Genomic DNA, 27,879 nt, shown 5'->3' on the forward strand with positions numbered 1-27,879 from the left:
GGTTTAAATTTGTTGCACAAACCAACATCCTCAGCACACGACAAGCAAATCAAGAAGAACAGTCCATCCTGTTGCTCAGAATACCTTCCTGAAGATCAGTGTTCTATTGATTTCTGGTTAGATAAAAAGCACCGTATGACCTGGCTGGAAATGCTGGGGCAGCGCTACATCGTGATGACACTTCATTTATTTCCCAACGTGACCTTACATCAACTTTTGTTTTAGGCAGTTACATTCTGATTTTCTCCCTTGAAAAACTCTGGGATTATTTTTTAAATGGGTCATGAGCAGATGAGGAGGAAAAAAACAAGTAATGTGACTTTGGGAACTCGGTTTTGAGAGAATCACTTTATAAAGAGCATGTCTGGCTGGGGGAGAAGAACAAAATCATTTTTCAAAAACCAAAGCAAACCAAACAAAAAAGAAATTCAAACCTAAACTGTAATAGGGAAAAATCAATCCATGGTATTTATTTATGGACACTTCCTCCTTCCAGCAGTACAAGCTCCTGTCCTGCCTGTGTGTATCCTAAATACAACCCTTGATATACTGCACCCTGAAGAGCAGAAGAATCATGCCCGGTTATTCTCCTGGCCACAGAACCATAGAATCACTTTGGTTGGAAAAACCCCTCAAGATCACCGAGTCCAACCATTAACCCACCCCTGGCACTGCCCCATGTCCTGAGAACCTCATGTCCGTCTGTCCAACCCTCCAGGGATGGTGACTCCAGCACTGCCCTGGGCAGCCTGTTCCAGTGCCCCACAGCCCTTTGGGGAAGAAATTGTTCCTCATATCCAATCTAAACCTCCCCTGGTGCCACTTTTTTATTTGTTACCTTGTCTTTCAGTCCTAGGGAGCTCCTCCCCCCAACTTCTGTACTATTTGTTTTCAGGATAAATAGTAATGCTTCTTTCAGCATGAATTTAAGAAATTACGAGTGGTTGTTTTCAAAAAAGTCTTAATTCTAGACCCTGTAAAAATGGAAGAGGAGCGTCAGCGTCACCACTTGATTTAAAGACCCGCCATACTGTGGGTCCTTGGCCTCAGCAGATGGATTTGGGGGAGGATGAGCCCGTACGGCAAGTGAGCAGATCCAAGGACATCAAGTCTAGGGAAGAGAACTCTGAGGAGAACTAAACCCCACGTGGAGGAACCCAGGACAGCGATAAGGGTTTGGGAAACAGCCCTTTGGCCGCAGCAGGTGAAGAAGCTGCAGTGACAGTAAGAGAATGCAGCTTATGGAAATGCCACTCAGCGAGATGTGGGTGCTAGAGAAAAAACGTGTGAGCCTTTCAAAAAGCTGGAAATAATATATACCCTGGGGACAGGCTCATATTGATTTCACTTAACATCGGTACTACCAGGTCTCTTAATAAACTGGGACTTCAAGACAGGAGTACCTGACTTGCAAGAAGCACAGCTCAACTGTTCTTTCTTTTAGAAGATCCAAAGGCAAGGTAAGTGAAGCATAACAGTGCCAGAAACCAGACTGCATTCCCCAGCGTTTCCACCTTCCCTTCTTCTGCTACAGGATAAGCACTGAGGAAAAAACAGCAGTTTATCCCATATCTCCTACATCACCTCAGCAAATGAAGTGGAATTCCTTCAAAAAAACTCATAAACAACAACAAATCACTTTTCTAGCTCTCCTTTCCTTTTTCATATAGCTTGAACAAAGAAAATGAACTAAGCAGCAGCAGCATTGCACGTAATCACTATTTCAAGCCATGAGAGAAGAATGGATCAGGCCATGATCTGAGCGTTGGGGATTTTTAAGCAAGCAAATTAAAGCTTTCACTCACAGGAATGAAAAGCTTCTGAGAAATTTAAAGGAATCCACAGGTATTCTGATGAAATCCTGGCCTTACTGGAGTCCATAGGAGCCTTCCTATCACCTTTGAGGGAGCCTGGATTTCACATCTAATGCTGCTCAGCTGCCAGGAGAACGTCAATGACCAAGATGAATGCAATTTCCAGGCTGTGTTAGAAGAAGCCAGAAAGGCTCCCTAGGACACCAAAGTTATTTCACCTTTTTATTTTCTGTCATTTTACACTAAAATAGGTGGTCGCTTATCTTCATCTCACCACTGGGGCTGCGCCATTCAATTTTTAAAAGCTGAAACGGAGCCTACCCGTGTTTCTGCTGCAATAATCCTACAGGAAATGTGTCCAGGGCTTTCTAACAGCCTCTGACATCAGAAAAAATAGAATGACCTTGGAGGAAACAATTGTTGGGGTAAAATGGACATCTTCCCCGCTCTGAATGTTAAACAGTTTGCACATCTTTCCCAGGCACACAACACACTATGATTCTCACGACAACTGTGGCAAACGCAGCTGTAGGCATCGTTTAATTACAGTGATTCAGCCTTCCAAGTCACCATCAATTCCTTAACGTGCTCCAGGGCGTACAACACATGTTCAAAAAGCAGCATCCATGTGACCTTAAGAATATGCCCTTTAAGGTATGTTTCCATTTATGCTCCGGGAATTCGGAATTCATTAACACCAATTAAAACTGGACATTGTGTGCTGAATTCTCCACGCATTGCACTACAGATTTATCCCTGCAGGTGGAAAAGGTTTTTTGATGAAACAGAAAAGCTAAGATAAAGGGAAATGCCCTTATATGATTTGTTCTCATGGGTTATGGCAATAACAGCACTGTGGGAGAAAAATGTCCCTTAAGGAGCTATATTTTCTATGGATATTACACTGACAAGACAAAATGCAGCTGAGCTTTCGCATACCAGCATCCAAGCCAGTAAAACTGTACCCATTCTGGCTACACCACATGGTACAAAACACGACTTGTCTTTAAGTATCTGCTATAAATAATCAGACCAGAAGTAAAATGTGTTTTCATTTGAGGAGCAACCTCTCTCCTTGTCAGCTTCACTTACAGAAAACGCATGCTGGAAATCTGTACGAGTTCTCCTCTAGAATATACCAAAAATATGTTCACTTCTAACAGCACATCTACTGAAATGGAAAAGACTAAACCAAAACAAAAAGCAATTTATTTCTTTCTAAAGACTTGTCCTGTAGCTCTGCGTCCTAATTGTTCACAGTGCCCCGCTCCTGTAAAGGACTGGGAAACGTGCAACCTATTTACCAACGCTACTAATTGTTCAATGCAGATCTGATTTGCCAAAACAATTAAATGTATCTGCAATGTATGGCAATTATTAACAAAAAGGAACGCCAAATGAGCTGCAGACATGGGGCTACTCGGAGTGACATAAATCTATTCTGTAATCTCGTCGTGGCTGTTTCCTACTAAAGGAAGGACCAGAATGCAATGTGCTAAATTACTGGGGCACAGGGATGTGTTGCTTAAGTTTTGCTTTTAAAAAAGCAGTTGCACTGCTGGCACAACAGCCCGAGCTCTGTCACAAGCCATTTATTACATCAGTATATCAACTTTATTAAAAAAGGAAAAGGCAACAAAGAAGTCTGTCTTTGTGCAGAGCTCAGCTCAGACTGGAAACATAAACAGCTTCAGAGTTTAATTAGAAACTGTTTATATCTTAGAGATAATTTCATTTTCTTCAAATTGTAACGGAGCTAATTCCAGATAGTTCTGCTGACTCCACAGTATAGCGTCTCTAGGCTGCCAGACTGAGAAATGCAAAGCGAGGTCCGCACAACTGAAAACAAACTGAGAGGGGTCACGAAATACTGTGCTAACTAATAATAGTCTGATTATCTAACGTTTAACAGCTCTGCAGCTACAAGATGCTGCAAGATGCCTAGAAAGAGGAAAAGTGAACCAGTCAGTAAAGTGTCCTTTCCCACTCTGTGTTTCTGTCCCATTTCTAGCATGACCTTTTGCGCTTTTTCTTTTTTAGCTTTTTTAAATTCTGTATTTATTCTTTTACCTTGTGAATTGTTGGAATGAGTGGTGTTCACTTCGCTTTGAACCAGCAGTGAAGCCACGATGCTGTGTTCATGGCAGACCCGTCTCTCTGAAGTGCTGGCAATCTCTGGAGGGTGTGTTCTCATAGCCTGGTTCTGTAGTCTGAATAACCAAAATCAAGGTGACCATATCTCCCGCTTCCTTGAGATCGTTTTCCAAAAAAGAAATGTGATTGAAACTAATACTTAATACAGTGAATGCCATGTATGATTAATACTTTCCTAACTTGTCCTTAATGGTTTCCAACTATGTTCTGTTTATTTAACCACACGTTTGTAATGTAGTTAAACATTTTTTTGTGTGGTAGTTTAAAAACAGAAATCAAAAGCAGATGACAAAATAATAAGGCTCCCCACAAATGCCTTTGAGAGCCAACCCTACCGAGCAACACCGTTCTCTCCAGAAGACATCAGCCACCCATCTATCAAGCAAATACATATTTATGCATTATAAAATGAGCATTACTGTTACTAGCTGCCTTTTGATGTTCAGTCCTAAATCTCATTAATGGTAATGGGTGATACACGAGGGAGGAACAGACCCTCAGCACCATCAAAGGACATCAGTTGCGTAACACACTGTAACCACAGGCTGCTGTTCCCCCAGCCGCTGCCCTTGCTGGTGGAGATGAAGCCGCTGAGCATCTCCTCACCCTGACCCCATCCTGCTGTCCACACTTAGCCCAGTTCCACCAGGCCCATCACTAAATCCTGCCAATTAGTCCACATTCTTCTGCCCCCACGAGCCGCGTCTTTAACTTGGATGATTGCCATCGTTTGGATTATCACATGGCCCTACAAAACACTCTTCCAGTTCACCAGAAGTAGAAGTAAATGGCTGCACAGGAGCAAATCAGGTTGGGGTTTAGATCCACAGGCCAGTTTCTCTGCCCAAACTCGTACTTCATAGTGTGAGTATAATGCGAGAATCAGAAATATCAGATGGCTTTTGGATAGGGACCATATACACCGATTCTATAATTCACACGCCCATGACCTACCGTTTACTTTAACAGAAAGAACAAATGCCTAATCCAAGTTGTGCTGCCTCAGTGGCTCTGGGGAGCATTTCCAGAACCACCCTTAGACCCCAACAGCTTGGGGAAGAGGAAGAATACTGACTGCTGGACTCCTGGAATCCCAGTTACATGTGAGTGCTAAAGCTTCTACTACTCCTGCCCTTCGACTGAGCAGGAATGCTGGAAAAATCTTAAAAGTGTGAGCACTGCAGAACCTCAGAGCCTTTACACCAGGAAAATCAGGAAACAAAACAAAGTGAAACTTCAGCAATGTGAAAGTAGCATGAACTAGGGATGGGGAGGAGAAAGCAAAGAGCTAGTTTAGATGTCTCTAATAATACATAGGCTACCACAGAGGGCTTGTTAACAGAGGGTAGCCAATAAAACACATTTTTCTTTGCCAGCACATTAGGGAAGTTACATGTTAGATGTTAGAGAAATGGATGCTTTAAGTGACAGAAACTGAAGGGTAATGCACCTCCCCTTGGCCACTGAAGTTAACGCATAAAAGCAAAGTGTCAAATATAACTGTTTCTCACTGGCAGGAAAGCTGCCTTTCAAGCAAAGCTTCTTTTCCCAGATCTTACAGCACTGCACTTTCAAAACAGTTGGGAATTAGCCTGTAACGGGCAACAAAGAACAAATGTTTCCTAACCTAAGTCAGGCTTTCTGTCCCTAGAGCTCCGTGCCACCACTGGGATGCAAACCAGCGTATGGCCTGGCACAAGGCGACTCCTGGAACAGAGGCAGAACAAGTCTGCTGGGGACCTAGATTAACATAAAGGTTTCTGAAGAGATATTCTTTTATTCAAAAGTCTTCTGAGCAAATAGCAATGGCCAAGACCTCCCTCACACATCAGGTTTTGCACTTTCTACATATATACCACATACCGCTTGAATCATGTCTTGAAACAACAGCCCATGCAGTATTCTTCTTCTCCTAAGGATTTGTTATTTTCAGTTATTTCAGATTTACTTCATCTCTTCTTTGTCACAGTCTTTGAAGAGAAGCAATTTACAGACAAGGCAGAAATAAGAGCAGAAGCAGACTCACATGACCAGGCTGTGCTTGATGTGCAGTACAATTTGGAAGGCTGGTGACAAAGTGACGGTGCTTGAGGCAAGAGTTCAAGGGCATCTGAAGGGATCCCAATGCAGACAGAGTCACACTCCTCAGCACAAACCCATCCTGCCTTCCTACTATCGCACTTGTTTGCAGGGACAAACTCCAAGCTGGGTCGCGTCTTCCATTTGTAGTTTCTGTGCCATGGGGTAAGGGGGAATCTGCTGGACGGGTGTGGAAAAGCCCCCCCTGATTTACAGCTGTAAAGACAACTTTCAGCCTATGGTAAAGCATGCACCCCTTCCAGGTCAACAGGAGGTATTTCATATCACAATATATGGACAGCAAAAGAAATGAGGTGTGGGCAGTAAGGCAAACGTGAAAAAAAAGCTTCTACCATTCCCATAGTCAGATGCAAAGGGGACTGCAGGAGAGACGGAGCAGCAGCCCTTTTTCCATCACCCTCTTTTGTATCAGCACGGTGAAAACCTGCTTCTGCCTACACAAGTGCAAAGAGAGATGAAGCAACCGGCTCTGTCCTCAGAGCCTGCCTGGCATTTCAATTAGCCCTGGCTGGGATGATTCAGCAATGAGAGCTGATCCTGGTAGAGCAGCACGCCTCTGTGAGACGGCAAGGAAAGCAGCTTCCAGCAGAGCGAGTCACAGGGATCTGCAAAGGGAGCAGACCTGAACGAGCCTGGTAAAACCAGCTGGTCTGACCTTCATGGATTCCCGGTCTCCCATCAACACCTCACCTAGGCGGGGGGACATGAAAAGGCGCCAAGGGGTATTTTCTGTTAGAGGGAAGGAAGAACATGTTTACAGTACGCTCAGCTTCCCCAATGACAAGTTAGCTGGGTGAGTCACCCGTATTAAACCAGAAGAGCCACTACTGGCAAGGACACAGACGTGGGTGAGGGAAGTATAAACCCTCAGCTTTCCACCAGTGACAAGACTAACTAAACCTGCTTAAGGCTGACCAGAAATTTCAAGCTTTCAAACACTTTGGGGGAAATTACCCAGTTTTAACCCCCAAGGGGATACCTGTGCTCATTTTTGATGAAGGAACACATAAAAAGTACATTTTCAAAATTCTGAAATAAACAAGCCCTGCTAATTGGCATCGTTCTGCTTCAAAATTTGTGCTCAATTCTGCTTTTAATTGCAGTGGTATAAATCTAGACTAACGCCTTGGGTTTCACCAAAAGTCTTTGGTATTTATCTACCTGTCAGGAAGAATATTTTCACTCCTAAGAGCAGATATTGGGAAAACAAGTGGAATACTGAAATGGCCTCACCGAGCCAGCCTAGTGCCTAGGTTTTCAGATCCTATGATCTCAGCAAAAAGACCTACAGATATCTTTAAGACTCCTTATATCTTTCTTTTTCATTTGGAAAAGTCTACGGTCAAAAAGGAACTGAAGGAATATCATTAAAAATACTCACAAAAAGGGAACAATGAGTTAGTATTGAATATTTCCTCGTTCATACAATTTTTATAGAAAAAAAAAGTCCTTTTACAGTGGGATTTATGTCATTTCCATAGCACATATGTGAATCTCTAAAAGGCCTGGAGTGTCACGAATGTTGGCTTCTATATGTTTAACTCCATGTTACACAAAATATATTTTGCTGAAGTAGAGGGTCTTTAAGGCATTTGTAGCTCACACACAAGTGGTTCACATCTTGCTGGTATCTTTCAAGAGTTAAATCTATAGGAAGCTCATTAAAGGACAGATCCAACAGAGTTTAAATTCCCCACTGATCCCTTGAGAATTTTTCCACCACCAAGTAATTTCCAAGACCTCTTCAAAGACTGAAACATAAGAACTGAAAGAAGATGGCAATAATTAATGAAATCACTTTTAAGTCAAAAACCTTCAAACATTCCCGTCTGCTGCACAACCACACAACTGACTCCAAAGTTAAGTTTACGGAGGCTTTTCTGTTATAACCCAGAGATTTCCTATTCTTTTTAAATATCACATAAGGACTTCTCAACAGCTTGTACTTTTTACATTAGCTTCAACCCAAAGATTTTTTCTTGCACTTGCTAAACCTACCTTAAACCAACAGCAATTAGAGGAGCAGAGTGTCAGTGAGTACAATGAGAGCACAGGCTGTCTCTCCAAATGTATGTGGCTTCCCTGGGATGCTCTTTGTTTTGATGTTTTTCCTATTCTAACAATGTTTTTCAGGTAGGGAGTTTTAATTTTGCCTTAACAGACACGTACTTCTTCAGTGTTCTGTGAATAATGGCGCTCAGAGGAATACCACCCTTGGTCAGATCTTGGGTAAATATTCAAAGTGTTAATTTTAAATTGGTAAAATGCAGTTTGGCTTGAGGCATAAAGTATTCTCCCGGAATACTTATTATGGATTAACAGCACAGTATGAAGCCTAAGGCTATAAACTGATGTTAAAATTTCCATTTATAAATCAATAATCGCTGCAAACAAAACAGCCCGCTCAATTCTGCGAATGCTGCAACTCTTCCTGAGGCACTAGTTGTATATAAAGTTTGATAAAAATCTGAAGCAAGCGTTCCAAAGCTGGAGTGCAGCCGATGCCCCTCTCCCCAGACTGCAAACCTGTGGCATTCTGGAGCTGGGCACGGGGTTGCTGGAGGAAAAACAGCCTTGGAGCCGTAAGGTGCTACAGAAACCCCAACATCAAGTGAGCTGAGCTGCTGGCCTCACATCTGAGAAGACACTGAGCGGGTACAACCTTGGTCTGTCCATGCCCTGAGCAAACCCAGCACCAAGTGTCAGGACTGGCACATTCTGAACACAGGATGGCTTCAGATAAACCCCGAGGACCCCTGCGCAGAAGACAGAACCAGGGAGGAGTTATCTAATCTCATGTTAAAGAGGATGAGTACACAAAACACCCAGAAGTTTCTGTCCTGAGAGCATCTCCTGCATTTATTTCCAAAAGCGGAATAACTGGATGCTGAAGCAGGAATTCAGCGGGGATGGCTCAAGCCTGCACGCATCTTTCAGGAGCTCAGAGCCCAAATCTCAGGCCCGTTCGCCCGCTGTGCACCAGCTCTCGCATCCCCTCACCTCAGAGCCCCGTTGCCAATTCCAGTTTGTTTTCGCAGCGTGCATACGAGCCCTGATGTGCTGCAGAATGCAATTCCATACGGATATTTACTACCTATTGTTTTAGAAGAGCCAAGCTATTTTTCTTTCCCAAACTGCAGAAATCACTCTCATTTTCCTCCCCACACACACAAACTCTCTTTTGTTTGTCTCTTAACTTGCTGTGCTTGGCCGCTGGCCAGAATCCCTTTTTCTGCCTCGAAGGAGGGTGACAGCACGCCTTTGAAGAGACGCCAAGGCTGCTTTAGGCTGACCAGCGGGGAGCAATCCTGCCCAGCACTCCCTGGCCTCTCCCACATCGCTCTCCCTCTTTCCCAGAAACATGCAGTCTTGGAGAAGGCAGAGGCTGAGCTGATCACGATTCCCAGAAGAGATTTTTAAGCAACAGATGAAGTTAAAGCAGACACAGAGAATGCTGGAGCTGGAATAGACACAAGTTCATCGAGACCATCTTCTTGCCCCAAGGCAAGTCCAGCTGTACCTACAAGACACTGCTGGCAGATTATCTGCCCCACTGGTTCTCACCAGCTTCCAGTCACAGGCTGGAACATTTCTGCAGACAGTCCACTCCAGCACACCACTTGCCATCAGAAAGCTTTGGTGAATCTACTGCTCTTACTTCAATGTAATCCTATCAGTTCTTGTCTGAATATGGACATGGAGAACTCATTCATTATATCACACGTTTCCAGAAGAACTTTAAAATACAGAGAAGTAATCTGTAACGAGCTCCCCTGGTCATGGTGCCTGTGCTCTGTCTACAAAAACACTGTGCTTCTCTTCACATAGCACCCTTATCATCAGCAGAGATGAGCAAGGGTTCACTGGCTTTAATTCCCACAGTGTCTTGAACCTTTCCTTGGAAGATCTTCCTCCGGCCACTGAACAGTCCTGACCTCACCAAATTTACAGCTTTAAGTTGCTCACATGCAAATACTGCATCAAACTTATAACTAGGGGTGAAATGCAAACATTTGTGCGAAACTAAAAACCTTCTCTGCACAAGACAAAGGCTTTACAGAGCGTCTAGTAATAACATACTTCCTGCATTACTTTATTTGCTACACATTCATCTTAGTCTTGGCCTTGGGACGCTGCTCATTTCCTATTATGACTATGATACTCGGTTGGCAAGATGGGAGAAGGTGAAATTCTGATTCAACACTTGCAAGGTTTTTTTAATTTTCCTGTTGCTTATGGCATTTTGTCTCTCACACTGGTAACAGAAATACAAAGGTACAATGGTACATGTTTGTGCTCTGATAACAACTTTAATTGTTTCAGCTTGAGGGGGATAAACGCAGAAAGATTTGACAGGTGTTGAAAAGATTTTCTCTTTTGCCCTTGAATGTTCCCGAGACACAAAGGAGAACTAAAACTTTTCCATTCTAAGTGTAACTTGCCAGTGCTTACCCCCGCACTTACCCAGTAGAAGGGTTCATGATGCAGCCCCCTTTGTCGGTAGACGCTTTGCAGTTACAGCCCCTCTCCAACGTGTCGTGATTCATTCCGAAATTGTGGCCCAGTTCATGAGCCAGGGTGACCGCTGCACCCAGAGGGTTTTCTGAGTGATCCTACAACACAACAGTGAAGTCAACATATAAAAGCAATTCAAATACACACTCCCCACTCTGAGGTTCTACTGTCTGTTCTTTGAAATGTTTGATAAACTTGCCAGCTGCATTAGATCGGTGTTAAATGGACAAACTTTTAAACTCATCCACCATATACCAAGTGCCGACTGGGAATTTCAGGGCAGGCCACCCAGTTTCCCCGGCACATCAGGCATTTGAAACCAATGGACAGTTTTGAACATCTGGGCCATCTCTTTATTTAGGGCATAAAATTCCCCTGCTCAATAAAACCCCCAAAATCCCAAGACACGGCAGAAGAGGCTCCCAGCTGTGGAGTGCTGGGCAACCATTTATGGGTGAGGATGAGTGTGATGAGGGAAAAGCGAGAAGATCCTTCGTGGCAGGAGGTAAATTACATAAGCAGCAAGAAACTTCACTTGGTCTATTTAATACTCTTCAGACTGTTTCTTTAATATCAGAAAGTCCAAGAATTCACAAGCCTTGAAAGGAAAACCAAGTAACTTTGAAAATCTCCTTTATAAAATGAAAGGATAAGGCAAGTCGAGATCTTAGATGGCCTCTTGTTAACACCTATGAATATTCTTCAATGTTGTGGTGTCAAAATTGAAATAGTAACATTAATCCTTGTTGAAATACTGATTTTCAGGACAATTATTTATGAGAAATTCACTGCATGGTCTGACTACAGGCTGGTGATCGGACTGATGTTTTGGCTTAACCACAAGTAAGAGACCTTTCCACATTGATCATTTTCCTTGAGGGAAAAATCCCGCTGCACTCATCTGAAAGCTTCCCCTAAAGGCATAAACATGTAATATAAATGCATGATCCACTATTTATCAGTCAGTAAATGGAATTACTATGTACAGCCGCCTGCTTTAAAAGCATATATGAATATATTCAGTTTAAATAACTCTCTTAGTATCATCTAAGCCAACCTTCAGACTAAAACGAAGTGAAAGGTAAAACTGTTCAAAACATTAGCTACATATTAAGGAAGCCCTTGATACACAACTTGGGGTACATTTAAGAGGTTCTTCTGCCATTCACCTGTGCTAATATTTCTAGTAAATCACTTCTAAGAAAACAAAATAGAAAAGAAAATATGGTCATTCTGAAAACAAGAAACTAGTTCTGCATTTGGAATAAACTCAGAAGAATTTTATGTTTTTAGTTTTTCCTGAATGTTTAGCTTGTAATATAAAAACCTCGTAGCTAATCTAAGAGGCAGTTTGTGTGCAGTTCTATCTAAGATGCCTGTTTGCTGAAAGAAGCTGTACAACCTGTCCTAGTAAAACAAATAACAAAGTAAACCTATGCAGCAAAAGAATCTGTAATAATCAAGAAAATATAAACTCCTGCACAATTCCTACATATGGAGATGTCTTACGTAGACACTCGTCACACACAGACTGATTTACCTTTGTACTCATAGTGATTTATGAAATATTTCGAGAATTCTATGTGATCGAACCTGGTGTCATAAAAAGAGCACAAACTCTCGCTCGACTGGAAAAGAATCCAGGACTGAAGATGAATAAAACAATGATAAAATTCCATGTAATTTACCAAGAGCACAGTGGAACGATGCCTTGAAACCAGGGCTATGTGGTCAGGACAGAAACTCCCTAAGGTCTGAGCTACCTCGATGGACAACAAACTGAGCTCAGATCTCTTCATCTGTTCTGTCTCTCTTACTGAACAGAGGCTACACTTATGTGAAACCCTCTAAAGCTGGCAAGTAAAAATAAACCCACAATTCACACAGTCCACTCCAAAACTGGAGCGCTAAATTCCGAAGCGTAATTTGTGTCCTGAATAGGCAAACAATTATTACAGCCCATGCGGTTCTCATTACTTGCTCTGATCCGCCTGGAATGCAATTTTATCAGTTTCTAGAGAGGGTTTTTAAAACCAGGAATGTGATGTCTCAGCAAAAGAGGTTATGTGAAGACAGCATAAATGAAGGTTATCAAAACAAACAGTTGACACGTCCCATTTGATACTGAGACCATCTAAGTATCGCAAGGACTAAATAAATGAATAGCAATGTGACTTTGATTTATTCCATCGGGGTCTTTTAAAGTTAACTTGAGCAGTAAAAGTCATTACCAAACAGTTTCGCAACCACTGAATAAGCAACCATCTACTGTTAAGACATAATAAGCTGTTGCACAAAACATGCAGCTGCTTTTCAGCTGAACTCTGCTTCATTCCACTGAGATTGAGACCAAATCATAATACTAAAATACTGTCACCTACAGCTAGAACAGGCTAATGTCCCAATCCTGGAACTTCACATGCAGTTGCAGGAATAAGTTCCTAAAACACACTTCTATTTCATGTAAGCAATTCACTGAAATGCAAGTGCCTCAGTTCTACGCTTGTCATTCAGCCTGACTTTCCATTGAAGTCGACAGAAATTTGACATGAGTGAGAATACCACATCACATTACAGAAGTATTTTATGTTTAGATCCACAACTTTAGCGGGCAATATTCTGAAACACAATGAAGACGAAATCGCATGTCAAAGGTTTGGTCTTTATACAACACAACAAAACCGCGGCGGTAAAATACAATTATAATGCTCTTGATGCCTTCTCAGACACAGATGCCTGCTCTCCCCACTTCGAGTTTCTCTTATAGTTAGTGGGGGACAGGGTGTCACCCACCACGAGAGAATTCAGCCCTACAGAAAAGCTGAGAGGGGCAGGCTCTCAGTAGGGACGATAGAGAAATAGTCAGGAAAACCAGATCATACAAGGATGATACAGTTTTTGTATTCAAATATTACTTTTCATGCAATCTCCCTGTTTTCTTTCGGATGAGTTTTGAGAGCATGAGAGTGTTAGGGGTGGGATGGGTAAGAGATTGGCGGGATTATAAGGATGGCCAGATGTTCAGTTGCCAGGTGTTGAGACATTTGAGCGCTATTGTCCCCCAGATTAAGAGTTATTCATTCTTTCATCTGCCTGTCTTCCAAATTTAGAGCTTTCTTTTCTAGGTACTGGTATAAATAAGAACTTTTTTTGTATGCACCTGAATTAGCTTTTGTTAACTGGGGGAGGAAGGCTGGACAGCTGCCCATTTGGGTTTTGGGGGTGAGTGTTTGCTTATTTTGGATTTGGCTCCTTTTTGAGGATTTGCTTAAAGAACTGGAAAACATTTATGGTTAGGCTGTACAAGCCTCGAGTTAATTTGCACCTCCAGTGAAGCTGCAGCCTGGCCCACGATTCAAATACGGGCATCGGAGTTCTCCTGGATATGTAGAATCACAGAACAGTTTGGGCTGGAAGGGACCTTCAAAGATCATCTAGTCCAACCCCCTGCCATGAGCAGGGACATATAAATCAGTCTCTCCTCTGTCAGAGCCCTGAGAGAACGTTAAAAAATGCTGATTCTTGTTTTCTTGTTACCAGAATGAAATATTTTCTGTTGTTTCTGTTTAAAATGACAGTTTCCAGAGTGAAGAGGACTGACTTCGCAGTAAAATACACTGTAGTGTATTTTAAACCTTATGCTAAAAATTAAATGGACAAAAAGCCGTCATTAAGGGCACCTCTGACTGCAGATAAAGCCAAAGCAGGGAGTGCTTGTCTGAGGGTGAAATGGATAAAATGGGCCTGTCTGTCTCATATAAGCCTTTGCCAAGATCTGGAAGTGCACTGGGAGATTCCTACAGCTTGTTCTTCCTCCTTTCCTCTCATACTTATCCCCCAGGTACCCAGTGAAAACGTGTAACAAACACCAATTAGAGGCTCAGCTTCTAAAGCTACCAAGAGACTGAAGCCTTTTCTTTTCCACCATTTTGACACGGCTTTCTCCGAATTACATGATGTGATTGTTCTTTCCCATACCTCAGCTTCCCTGCTCACCTCGTAAATCCTCCCAGTCCAAACCATCTATACATCATCTCCCACGAACGCACACAAACCCCAGCTTGGCTTCTTGCCTATTTGTCCAAGAGACCACAAAGGAGACCTGCAGACCAAACTCAGTTTGGATGCTTGTTAAGACAGAAGGCAGAGCTTTCAAGGGGCTGTATCTCCGAGATTACCCTGCAACATGAAATGTCTTGAGGCAAAAGCCTTAGTGCCCTGGGCTGCAGGTTTCCCCTATGAAGCTTTGAAAGACTGGGAGCTTTGAGATCATGCAAACTCTGAACACTGAGCTCCCACCTCATTTCTGCAGGGATCTGAGGTGTCCAGCAAAGCTGGAGAGAACAACCCATCACCTGAGGTGCTGGAAGCCTTGACGAAGGTGTAGAAAACACAAAGGCTTGAGCACGTGCAGGCTGAACTCAGACACTGTCTAAGAGGTTTGTAGGTCTTTATGCTCTGAGTTGAGCCCTGAGGTCACCAGCTGAGCCTGTTAGTGGCCTGCAAGCTCTGCGAGTCTGCAACTGCAGAAAAACACTGTTCAAAATTAATCAAATAATTTTTTTAAAATCTGAAAGAAAATCCTCCAGAAATACCTCCAGAAACTGGCTAAGACGTTTACTTGTCTGTTCATCATGCCTAGCATGTAATCACAGCATTACCAGTAACGCTACTTGAGAGAGGCTCAGGTAGAGTAAATGCTGCTGTTTTTTGTTCTTGTTGTCTGGCAATGTAATAAAGCCACTGTGCTGCTAAGATGGAAAATAAAGCCTTACACAAGAAACTCTGCAAATACAGAATAAAATCAATATCATAAAAGATTCAGCATAGACCGCTGCTGCCTGTAACACTAGTATACTCTAGTGCGTAACATATACATCTTCTGGTTTTCATCCCTTATAGTACCTCAACATCTGATTTCATTATAATTAGGAGCAGGGGATTCTTGCAAAGAGGCCATGCTGTATTTTAATGCCACATTTTCCGTTTTTTCACTTTGGAAACTATCACTTACAAGCAATGTGCATGCAGATATAGATAACACTGCCTGAAAACAGGACAAAAGGGGCTGACGTTCTGGTACAGAATTCAGCGCTACAAAACCTGAGCTGGTGTCGCGCCACCTGGGCCAGTTTCAAGTCCCGCGCTTTCAGCACTTACCATGACGACCCCTCCAGACTGCTCTGCGGTGCACATGCTCATGATGGGCGCCATGCCAATGGTGGTCCCTTGGAAGTACACCCCACTGCGGGAGGGGGAAAGGAGAAGAACAGTCCCCGAATCACCATTCTGAGCCAAGATACCACCCTATTATTTTCAGTCTTGTATTTCGGCCCATCTCAAACAAAGATCCCATTTCAAGTGTGTCAACTCCAGACATTTGCAGGTTTAAAACAATGAAAAGCACACATTAGTCATGCTGGCTTGCCAAACTGACAATGACGGCATCCCCGCTACGAGAAATATCTATTTGATCACCATCCTTTGGGTTTACTGCTGTAACAGGACCCTTCTTTCCTTTCTTTTTTCCCTGACTGAAGTTTGGAATAGAAATACAAACATAAAAATAATGTCTCCAGCTCAAAGAAGGGTTATTTTAATGCAGTGGGAAGTTTATATGCTACTTGTTATAATACATGGCCAAGAATGCAATCATTCCAAACAAAGAGTTATTATACATAGAGAGCAATCAAGTATCTCATGAGGGACAGTTTGGAAGGGCTCATTCTACTCTTACACAGCTAATGTAAGAATATCTACATAATGAGTAAAGAGCTCCTTTTATTTACTAACACATCAGGCACATTTATCTGTAGAATATAAAGAACGGTTCACTGATCAAAAATGATACCTGGCTGAAGAAAGACATGTTTCTCTTGTTTTTTCTTAAGAGTGCTTTTACTTTGAGAATGTCTACTCAATTACTTTAACCCAGGCAATAGCAGCAGCAGGGTAAAAGACATGTATAATTTAATTTTTAAGTCACAAATGAATTGTCTGATTTAGACTGCATTTTAAAGTTTACTGAGGTCTTTCTACCAACAAACAGGCTTAGTGCCGCCTCAGCTCTACTTCTGGGGTGAGGGCACGACTGCCTTTTGCAGTAACAATTTAGACTGAGACCAGGTTAAACTGCTCATAAATTCATGCCCATAGTATTTACCAGCTTCTTACACACGTACACTTGTACACGAGTGGTATTCAGGAAAGGCCTACAAGCAACAGGGCTATTGCAGAGCTACGGAAGGAAATTCCTCTGAAGTGTCTCCTGAAGAGCTCTGCAAAGTGCTTTCATGTTGGATGTTTGCAGAGGGGAAAGACAAACCCTCAGGGGCACAGATGTTTCTCCCAACAGCTTAGCAACTGGGGAAGAAACCAGTACAGCTGTTCTCGTATCACTGCCATACCAGCCGGTACTAAATATAGTGTCAAGTCTACCTTATTAGCTGTGCATTGTCATGGGGTTTACGAGGTAGCAGTTTCAGCTTTCTCCAGTCCAGGAACTCATGCAGGCTGGTGAAAGGGTCTTGAGAAATAGAGCACTTATCCATGTCGTTCCACACTTCCACTCCGACCAGGGCTACTCGAATATTTAGTGGCCTATAAAACTAATAAGAAAACAAAAATAAAAACATGTTTCTAAAACTCATTTTAGACCACACTGGATTAGAATATGTTAATAAGGATTACAATATGCACAACGTGCACATGAACCTTTATTGTAGAGGCTTAACTGGTCTCTTCTCCAGGGGCAAAGTGAACACCTGATAGGACTGTGTCAGAAAGAATATTTCCATGACTTAGAGAGAAGAGTTCTGACCTAAATACCCACCAGGCATTCAAAGACATTCAGAGGTGAAGCTACTTCTTCACGTCTCACCCAAGTTTGGTATCTTCTGAGATTAAACGTTGTGGTTACCTTCACATGTCAGCTTGAAGGTGACTAGAACAACGTTTGCCAGCTTGTCCTGCACTTTGTGAACAAACGTGTTGCTCCAGCAGATGCCTCTCCCTCGCTAGCACCAGTGCGATTCAAGAGGCAGAGGTGACTGTGCGCAACTATGGTTGTGCTTCAATACAATAACTGAAAATTACTCAGCCATCGAGTTTTGCTCATAGCAGATAAAACCAAGTGATTCTGGCACCATGGGCTACCTGTGCTATTAGCACACTAGTAAATGCCACAGTTGCTACAAGAGGGGGAGCCAGAGCAGAATTATCAACAGAGCAGAGATAACAATTCTAGTGTGAGACTAATGTGAAGGATTCAAGAATCGATCAAGTTCAGATTTGGCTGACAGTCTGAGTAAAGAATATACTAGATCTTTGTCTTGTTTGTATGCATTACAGTCATTTGGATAACACTGGCATTTGCTGAGCATAAATTAAGTATGAAACATAAATATATTGTAACATGCAAAATTAATTTTGAGCAGGTAACATATAAACACCTGTCCTCCAGCAATAAGTCAGCAAGACAATTATGGAAGAGGTGGAGGTGTCTACAGCAGCTTGTTTTTAATCACGAATGCTTCTCCTTCAGTTATTTCCCTTGAAGTGTCACTTGGCAAGTTCTCAGCTAAATTAAGACTCCTTTCAGTTATAATTTCACTACTGGACGCCTCATTTTTTCCGGCCATACAGCACAACAGAAATAAACTTTAATTTGCTCAAAAAGCACTGTAGAGGGCTCTCAGCATTTATTGTTTATGTGAAGAAATTACTCCAAATACAAAAAAAAAAATCCAGTGTGTGTCCCTTTCTTATTGCGCTCACTCAGCCACCAACTCCTGCTTCCTAAAGACCTGCATATTTCTAATTCTGCAGCATTCCTCAGCCGTATATATTATTGATCATATCTTCGCAAGCCTTTTGTTGGCCTTACAATTTGACCATCCCCTGCTGCTGCAAAGGACTTTGCTCTCCAAATTCCTCCTCTGAATAATCCTTTTTCTATGGGCTGTTCCATAGGTGATTATCCCCACTCTCTTCCCAGGTTAATAAAATCCTAGAGCTAAACTGTACATCTCCTTAGGAGATGCACACAGATATATGCATCCTGTGTACAGTCCATGCATTACCGAGAACTGTTCAGAGCAGCGCAGAGCTCACAGCTCAGTACGCTGAAGGGCATATGAAAGGTGTAAGTTTACTTTTTTGGTTTTACGGGTTGTGGAGAAGTATTGCTCTGAAATCCTGCAGTATTAGGAAAGCACAGGGTCAGCTCCTCGAAAAGGTGGATGGATAAGGAGCTGCGGCACAGGTTGTGAAAGCTGCTGATCTGAGCACGGCGGGTACGCTGGGAAGGCACGATGGGGACACAGCCCCATTAAGAATGGAAATACTGGAAACATACAGCTTATGCTTACCAGTAAATCCCTGCGGCAAGCTCTTTTTCTTTTTATGAAACCAAAAGTTTAAAGTTTTAGAAGCTTTCTTAATTTGCTGGTAAAACAGACACTGATTTCAGAGCAATGTTCTTCAGAAAGCATAGTAAGATTTGAAAAAGTGAAATAATGCTCACGTTCTTACCTTATCCACATAGTTTGCAATTTCTATCAGCCTCTGCTTAATTTTTTCCACATCCTTGCCTTGTCTCTGAAACTTCAAATGTAAAGGATTAATACACTAGCAGGACAAATGCCATTGTTTCCCCCATCAGCCACCTTACGGTGCAAGCACTGCGGGTCATGTCTGGGGATCCCCGATCTGAGGCAAATTCCTGATGGCTCAGAACAAGCACAGGCTGTGGGACAGGATTTTGGTTCTCACTAAAAGGTTTAAAAATCCCTAAATCACACATAGAAATCTTTCTGGGACTGATGTTTTGTGAAAAAGCAAAGTCTCTCCTGTTAGCTCTTGTTCTGCCTTGTGATTGTATCTCCCTAACTAGCAGCGTCCAAGGAGACAAAAAAAATGAGGTGGTAAAATAACTCAAACCAAGATTTCGATCTTTGGTTGCCGTTCAACTCACTGGAATGTTTCTACAGTTAGTCCCACTTGAGAGTCAAACTCCTTATGAAATATTGCAAGAAATTTTACAATTAACTGTCAGCACTGTCCCATCCTAACAGCGCCTTCCACTGCTTAGCCCTAATCGGGGAAGAAACTTTACTTTGGAAAACCATTATATTACAGTCCAAAGCACATTACATGTGATACCGTGGAAGAGGAACTGAGCTACCGGTTTCCCACCCGTGTTCCCCGTAACTTTCTAATTTTCTTACCTCGCGATTGTCTGCCACAATAACAAGCTCCACATACTTTGTTGTCTTCAGTGTCTCCCTCTTATACTGCCAAAAAAGATGCAAATAGTATTTTATGTTTGCAATAAGTGACCCTCGGAATCACCTCTCCCTCAGTCCAACACAGCGCTTGCAAGAGGAAATACACAACATCTCAAATTACCAAAGATTTCACTACATACAAAGTTTTATTTTACTCCTTCTCCTTGTGGAAGTTTTCCTTTTATCGACCACAACAGAAATGGCCTATGTGGTACTTACAAAAAAAACCCCTCAGGATTTGCTCAGAGCAAGCAGGAAAGCGGGGCAAAGTCTCTCTCAAGCTTTCAGCTTTCTGCAGTTGCAATGTTTGAGTTATCTTCCCCCACAGGAAAATATCATCCCCAGCAGAAAGACTTCGGCTGTTTCCAAGGCACATTTAAAGAAATGATGAGCTGACTTTTAGCAAACATTTCACACAAGAGACAAACTGACTACTAGGAAAAATGAGAGATAAAGGGATATTGAGCGAAGCAGAGAAAAGATCAAGTGGTCAACTGATAAATTATGTAGGAGGAAAAGCCCAAGAACAAAAACTGCAGAAATAAGCAGAATCAAGTGTCAGCATCTGGGGAAGCAAACCAACACTCTGAAACCAGAAGGCATCCGTTTAGTTTTGTATCTGTATATTTACGCAAAACAGCTCGTCACACTACCTGCAGTTCTAAATGCAGGTCTAGACGAGTCATAGTATCGACCTGCAAAAAGATCACTGAAGAAAACGATTTATTAGAACTAATTAGAGCACAGCTTCTCTGCTACCCTAAACTTAAGTGACCTACTAATGCCTGCAAAAGTTCTGTGATTTACAGCAGCTGAGCATCTATTCCATCATTCCTCCCTTGCTTCTGGAATAAGACAGTTCAGGAAAAGAGGTCACAGCAGTGTATCTGATCTTCATGCCAGAGCTTAAGGAGCTTAAGCAGATGTATGACCTACTAATGACCACGATTTCTTAAACTAAACTAATTCTCTATAACCTAAAACACGACTAAAGCTTTCCAAAGCAAACTGTTCCCAGGCAAACTGTGCGACCCCCTGAGCTAAGTCAGTGCTGCACATCACCTGCCAGCCAAATTTCACAGTTTTCTTCACATTCCTAAAGTGTTCCTCTTTATTATCTGCAGATTAATGATTTTGAACATCTTACAAAAAGCACTGTCTTTAGAGGAAAGTGACTTCCAAACTCACATGTGATAGTGTTACACAGCCTTCAAACCACAAGAAACGGAAAAAAGCTAAGTTCTATTTGGGCACTATTTATGACCTTAGAAAGCAGTAAAAGCTATTATTAATGAACTAAACGTCAATGATACAAACACGTCACAGGATTACGCTACATAGGAGGTCTGGCAAATGAGCTCAGGTACATAGTCTCACAACTCTTGCTGATACTGGGCTTCTCTGTCACCTTCTTGGGCAACTGCCACCACCATGGGGACACGGTGAGCGCACAGACTTGGTGCACGTGCCCATGCCTCGGTTGCCACCCAGGTCATCAGCTGCGTCTGGTGATGTGCTGGTTGGGACCCAGGACACCAAGGAGTCAGTGTATCTGCTCCTGCTGCTCCTGGCACAGCAGCAGATGTGATATAAAGGGCCTGCCACGTCTCACTAAACTTCAGCTGGATCTGCAGTGCTCTGGCGGAGCTTCATTTACCTCCCAACAAAATGTATCAGACATGAGTGAGATGCCACACAAGGCAAATGACCATGTGGGTGTTGTGATGGAACTGACCTCTCTAGACACTAGAAGCCTAACAGAAACCTGAAATTTATTCTGTCGTCCTGATCAGAGGGGTGTCCCCAAGGCACCTCTAGTCTTCTTCCGAATGAAAAGTATCACAGCTATTGTGTTCTCTTCCATGTTGGGTGGGCAAGAACTTTTCCAGACATTGCTCAGTGTTCTTACGGGGTCTTAAATTCTTGCTATAATCATCCATGAACAAAAAATTACTATGAAACTATATACTTTTCTGTGACATCTCATTCCCACAAAGAAAGTAAAAAGCAAGTTATGTGTGCAGGATCAAGAAAGAGTAAAGATCTTTTAAGTATATGCTCAATTTTAAGCATGATCTTAAGCACATGACATCAACAGAAGTTGACTATGTGTGTAACGTTTTGCAAAGCAAGGACTCTGCAACAGGGAGTTTGGCTGGGCAGTAATATGGAAATGCTACCAGACACACACTCACAAGCCAGAAACATCAAAGTGCCTCATCCACCTACCCTGCCAGCCTGGGAATGGCGCGACGTGTCATCGCCAGCAGCTCTCACTGCAGAGATGTCCAGCTGGTGGCCACAAGATCCTGGGACTATTTTCAAATTCTCTGCTCGGTAGATCTTGTGTTTGTTTGTAGCACCTTCTAATGGCTCCAGAACGTAGCTTTTGTTTTCAAATGAAATAATTCCCCTGTTACAAAAGAGAACAGAGTAAGATGTATGGTTTTCAAGAGCTAACATATGTGTGTCTACAACAAAGTTACAAAAGGTTTTTATAATAACAGTATGAAAAAGCAAAACGCTGATTTACAATGTCATGGTCGTGTGGAGCAGGAAACATCAAAGCTGTATATTTGTCACTGCAGTACACTATACTTTAAAAGAAGCAATGGCTCAAAGAAAATTCTCCTCTTCTGAAGTGCTGTAGAGCAAAATTGTATCTGTGTTTTATGTGTTTTCCATTTTCGCAGTGAAGCACGGCCATTGCAGAGTGGAGTATCGATATGCGTGCTTCTAAGGACCATGGCAAACAGGACTGAACAGAAGTGCGGTGAAAAGCTTTTGTAAGAAAAAGCAGAGTGAAAGTGTTCATTGTGACCTGCCGTGTGCATTAGACCTCCTAAGCCAAATGCTGATGCAAGCATCAATTCTGCCAGATGAAAGAGGCATTGTATTATCAAAATGGATTATTAAGTATTGCAGAGTGGGGCAGCAGAATGAACCTCAAATATATTAGCCAGTTGATTCCTGTTTAACTCATTTTACTACCCAAAGCAATAATTTTTACAGCAATCCCACCTGCTCTCTGAGGAGCTCAAAGATTTTCCATCAATGAAAGCACTCTCGTTGCACTACTTTAAGCTGCAGTATGCAAAGGGGAAAGAGATACACCACCTTGCTCCAAGAACATGTGGAAGAATATAGAACACGTAGCCAATTCTGGGCTTCGTGTGCTGCCTCCTCACTAAAAACCGCTCTCCCTCTATACTCCAGACAACTCACCAAATAAAAGCCATGCTTGGGTTCTTGTCTTGGGTCCTGCCCAATTATTCTGAGCTACTACAGTAAAACAAAGTTGACAAAAGGTTGAATATCTTCCCAGTTCTTCCCACTGAGGAAGCTGCTGGCACAAGGCTGCTCTCTCAGCTCAGCACAGAAATACAGGCAGCATGGCATAGATGTCCATGGCCTGGGTATGCTGGAATAGGACTTCGGGTATTGTATGGCAGAAAGTAGGATGATCTCCAACAATATTGCTGGAACTGGTAATCAGAACTGCAGCTGGAGGACCATGGAGTAAGAAGACTGCTCTGTGCTGTAGCACAACGCAGCATGAAGTGGGTTCACAGACAGGGCTTGGGTAAAATCACTAGAAGATAAAGGAATTGAAATATTCTGTGCCTGGCAAGTGTGTAACTTGCATCCTGAGCACATCCCGCTCGCCACACAGGAGGGTCCCAGACAATTCCTGCATCATGCTGGACATGGCGTTTTGTTGGGTAACTGCGAGACCAAAGAAGGACACCCTTTAAAACCCATTTCTCTCTTCTAAACTAGGAATAAGCATTTGCTTATGGGGCGTTGTAAGCATTCATCAACTAGACACTACACTGAACAGTGCACTGAGTTACTGATTTCTTCCCTGTCTGTAAATTATAAAGGCATTAACCCCTAAGCACTGGCAAAGGTTCAGCAGCAGTAATTACAACCTGTATACCAGGAATTCCAATGGAACTTTTAATTAGCCAAGGCATTCTTCCTCAATTCCGCCTCTAAACTACTCTATATTGTCCATATATGCTACTACACAGCAACCATTTTCAGCCCAAAGCTGCCTACATTTTATTAGTGTGTCTTTTTGGTGGATTGGAAGTGTCTGCTCTTTTTATTTCTGTCTGTACTGCAACAAAGGTAAGATACTACAAGCACTGGGAGATCGATATGCGTCTCTATACACTTCTTCTGCAGAAAGCTAAAAAAAGACAAAGAAGAAGGACCCAGAAGCAGGTTAATGACACCATAAAGACTGATTTAAAAATAAAAAGTAAAATTATTAGGAAAAAGCTGCCCTAGCTATTCTATTCTTAGCGAGATATGAAGAAACTCAAAGCCTTTGGCCTCCTGACCAGCTAACTGAAATTTCCATTCCAAGCTGCCTGCAGTTTCGCTACAAAACATCATTGCCATCAGTTCAGCCAAGCCAACAGGTGACCCTTTTACCACTAACTAGCACAGCTACAAGTCCAAGAGAAACAAAAAAGCCTGGAAACCCACAATACTGAAAAGGCTGTGCAACAGCTTTACTGATCTGAACCGAGAATCAGGGGCTGGTAACTCATCTGTAGCTTCGTTAGTACCCTTGGCAAACGGGGTATTTTATTTACCTGTGGCACAGACACAGTGGGTACGATGGATCCCAGCTGGAGAAGCAGGACAGACTGATGGCAGCAAGCCCTGCGGCTCCAGCCTGGACACACTGCAGCACAGACAACCCGCCAGCCCAGTCACCTCACACCCTCCAGTTCTACATTATTTTCATATCTCCCTTATTCCTTGAAGAATTTAGGAAACTAGGACAACATATTCCCCTTACTCCGATAATCAGCAACTCTGCAATCAGCATAATCAAATAAGGATTGTTGTCTTTCCCCTGTGCAATTAATAATTTAATTTAGGAGGCAGCTGGAAGCAGCGATGGAGCCAGGAGTCCATTAGTCACTGTTTGACACGGGCCAGCCTGACCATCTCCCTTTACTGACAACCCCAAACCAACAGAAAACCATGGGAAGTTCTATTTTTATTGTTAAACTTTATCCTGTTTAGAACATTAACTTAAAAAATAGACTTAAATAATTATTTACACTAGAAACAGAGAGACTCAGTAGCACCTTTTTTACTGCTTAATGAGCATTCTCTTTTTCTTGGTGTTAAGCGTTCATAGCCAAAACATGCCACATCAATGCCGGGTTCCAATGCACCCCTTGTATACCCAGCTGCTGTCTAAAATAACTGAATAACCATAACAGTTCCACCTTTGCACATGGAGCAATCCCATGGCAAAAAAAAGATATCCTGCAGATGCGATAAAAAGGAAAATATACATTTCATTTAATGCACACTTATCCTTTGAGTGCTGCCTAGAGGATATCAGCACCTGGCTTGGGACCATTTGTAATAAGATAATGAACATCAAATATGAATTATCTTGGCCAGCTCCCTGGTTTTGACTGATTTTCTTTTCCTACAATTGCATTTTTTCGCTATTCATCAGTGCCAAGCACAGCACCTTCAAACTGTAACCCGTCAAAAGCTCTGGTTTCGCTTCTTGGTGTGCCAGGATGAGATGAACGATACCTGCCAGGCTTTCAGTGCTAAGAATCTGATGCAAATAAAATAAATCCAAAACTACCTTTCTCTTGCACTTTTGTCAGGTGTTTCAGAAAAGCCTCTGTTCCTCCTACGTTATTTCTGTGTCTCGCATAGCCCTGGGTCAGCCTCTGCTCCCCAAGACCAGGATGCTGCAACTTTTCCATTTTTCTGAACGCATTCATGTTGAATAATACAATGTTTTCTAGTGTGGCAAATAGGCAGTTTATTAAACTACAGATGTCCAACCAAGAATTACACAAGGAGCTCCAAAGGGGTTTCAGGAACCCTGTGAGCGCTCAAGCAGTGGGTTTTCCTTATGACCAACTGAAACGTGGGGGATTTCTACCATTACCTCTACCAGGCCACAGACTGTCAGAACTCGCGAGCTAACAAATATTTGGGAAAAATGTAACATGAAGTACACATTTTTTGGTCTCCAGCTATCAAACTGGTAGCATCTGTGTTTTTGCCAGTCCCAAATCACAGTGATGCTGGCAAGTCAGCAACATTTTAAAGAGATAATTCAACCGCTGTCTAAAACCAGCGGGTTGTCCTTTTCGTCGCTGGTAGCAGCGAAGGAGGGGGAAAAAAAGAATCTATACCATACAGCATGTCCAGACATGAGTTCACAGGCTCCAAGCCAACTGGGAGCAGCCTCAGTGTGGTCTTGAGCCTGAGCTAATATTTTATTCCATCTCAACAGGGATTGAATCTTGCTCATGTCTGGTGCGCAGCACCAAATAAACCACATGCACGTCACTGCTAATCAGCCCTGAACACAAACGACTCATTGGTATTTGCCTACTATATGCCACTATACGCCATAGGCACACACAGGGAATATTTACATGAGATGGCCTATGATGCCACGGCTCTCTCCATCTCAAAGAAAAAGAAATTAAACCATAACTTAAATAATTGTTATTAATTGCTGTTTAACCTGCCACGAATCTCTCCATTCGGGAAGTGCAATTTGATGCAATAATTCCACTATTTAAATCGTTGATAAAGTAAAATTTGATTTTTTTTTCCTCTTTAAAAGAAAAACCAAAACAAAAGCTAATGCAAGGCCAGTTGTATTTCATAAGTCAGCAGGCTTTAGGAAATCTCTAAATATAAATGGGATTTTTCTTTTCCAGCTTGTCAGCAGAACCAAAGGCCCTGCCAACATAAACCATCAATGCATACTTGTCTGAGAAACCATGATGCCGGAGTAAAACTTGGCCAGGACAGCATTATATTAAACTGTGATATATTATTCTGCTGTACCATACAGGGGAGGTTAAATAAATCAATAAATCTGATATCCATGAGTGCAATTAAACATTTGGTTTTAATGAAGCTCAAAGTTATATGCATTTCTAAACAACAATAATAAAAAGCTCTATTACCACTGGAAGAGGAATGTAGATGTTTTCAGGCTGTAAGAAATTAATTAGACTACACAGGGCTGTCATGTTTACACCCCACATATTCCCGAGTCTGTCTCTGCCCACAGACGCAGCTGAACGCTGTACAGTGCCCAAGGGCCACCTGAAAACCTACATTCTGTAACTGATGCTGCAGCTTCCAAAGTAAAGGGACCCATCCCACAGCTGTAATACCTATTTCAATGAGAGTTTTAGGTGAACAGACAACAGAATCGGAGCCTTGTGGCCCTGAAGTGTTGTCATGATGCTCGTGATGGAGGTAAAGTAGTTCCTCACTAGAGTGGTTTTCAACATGTATATCAGGTGATCTGTAAAATAAGGCATTTTTATGTAGTTTCCTTATCAATTCTAAGTTCTCAGGACTTCGTGTAACAAACTCCCAGGCAAGTCAGCAGACAAACAAACAAAAGAGGAATGAACTAGTGAATTAAAACTTCACTTTTAGTCCATTTTAATAAGTTGCAGATGAATACTATTGGGATAAGTGAACAGGATGATCTATCAACTGTTTTTCTAATGGGCAAGGTGATCCTTAGATATTTTTCAAATGATCTGGTCATTCTTTAACTTGAAAGAACTGGGAAAAATACAGAGCATGGGATCTGGATGCAGAGACAGAAGCAGCCACGTCTCCCCCGCTGCCCTGGGCCACTACGGACAGGAATTCCCATCTTTCTGCATCAGTTCCCCACCTTTAAAATGGGGGAAAATTTAGTAACCACAAACAATAACTATATATTGGTGAAGAGCATCACACAAGACCCAAATAATACCATTAGCCTACTACACTGCACATCAGGATTCCATTAAAATAACAAATCTGACCCAAATGAAGCAAGGGCAGTCTCTCAAAGGGAGGTCAAAGCAGTAGCATTATTGGGTTTACATTTTGCAGCAGGGGTAGAGGTGTTCTCACGCAGACACATCATCAGTCAAATAGTTTTACTCCAGCCAGTGCCTTTCATTAACCTGAAAATACATTCTATA

The 27,879-nt window shown here is 42.3% G+C and overlaps 1 protein-coding gene across 1 annotated transcript in view; it reads right to left on the reverse strand.

Annotated features, from left to right (window-relative positions):
- Window positions 1–27,879, reverse strand: part of ADAM12 (ADAM metallopeptidase domain 12) — a 168,024-nt gene that overhangs the window by 33,606 nt on the left and 106,539 nt on the right. The window contains exons 6-11 of the mRNA XM_082053564.1: window positions 22,100–22,283; window positions 19,811–19,876; window positions 19,116–19,187; window positions 17,022–17,191; window positions 15,744–15,828; window positions 10,533–10,681 (exon numbers count right to left, since the gene is read on the reverse strand). Coding sequence (XP_081909690.1) covers window positions 10,533–10,681; window positions 15,744–15,828; window positions 17,022–17,191; window positions 19,116–19,187; window positions 19,811–19,876; window positions 22,100–22,283 — 726 coding nt within the window. The remainder of the gene's footprint in view (window positions 1–10,532; window positions 10,682–15,743; window positions 15,829–17,021; window positions 17,192–19,115; window positions 19,188–19,810; window positions 19,877–22,099; window positions 22,284–27,879) is intronic.

This window comes from Streptopelia decaocto (assembly GCF_964273445.1).
Source record: "Streptopelia decaocto genome assembly, chromosome: 5".
NCBI lineage: Eukaryota > Metazoa > Chordata > Aves > Columbiformes > Columbidae > Streptopelia > Streptopelia decaocto.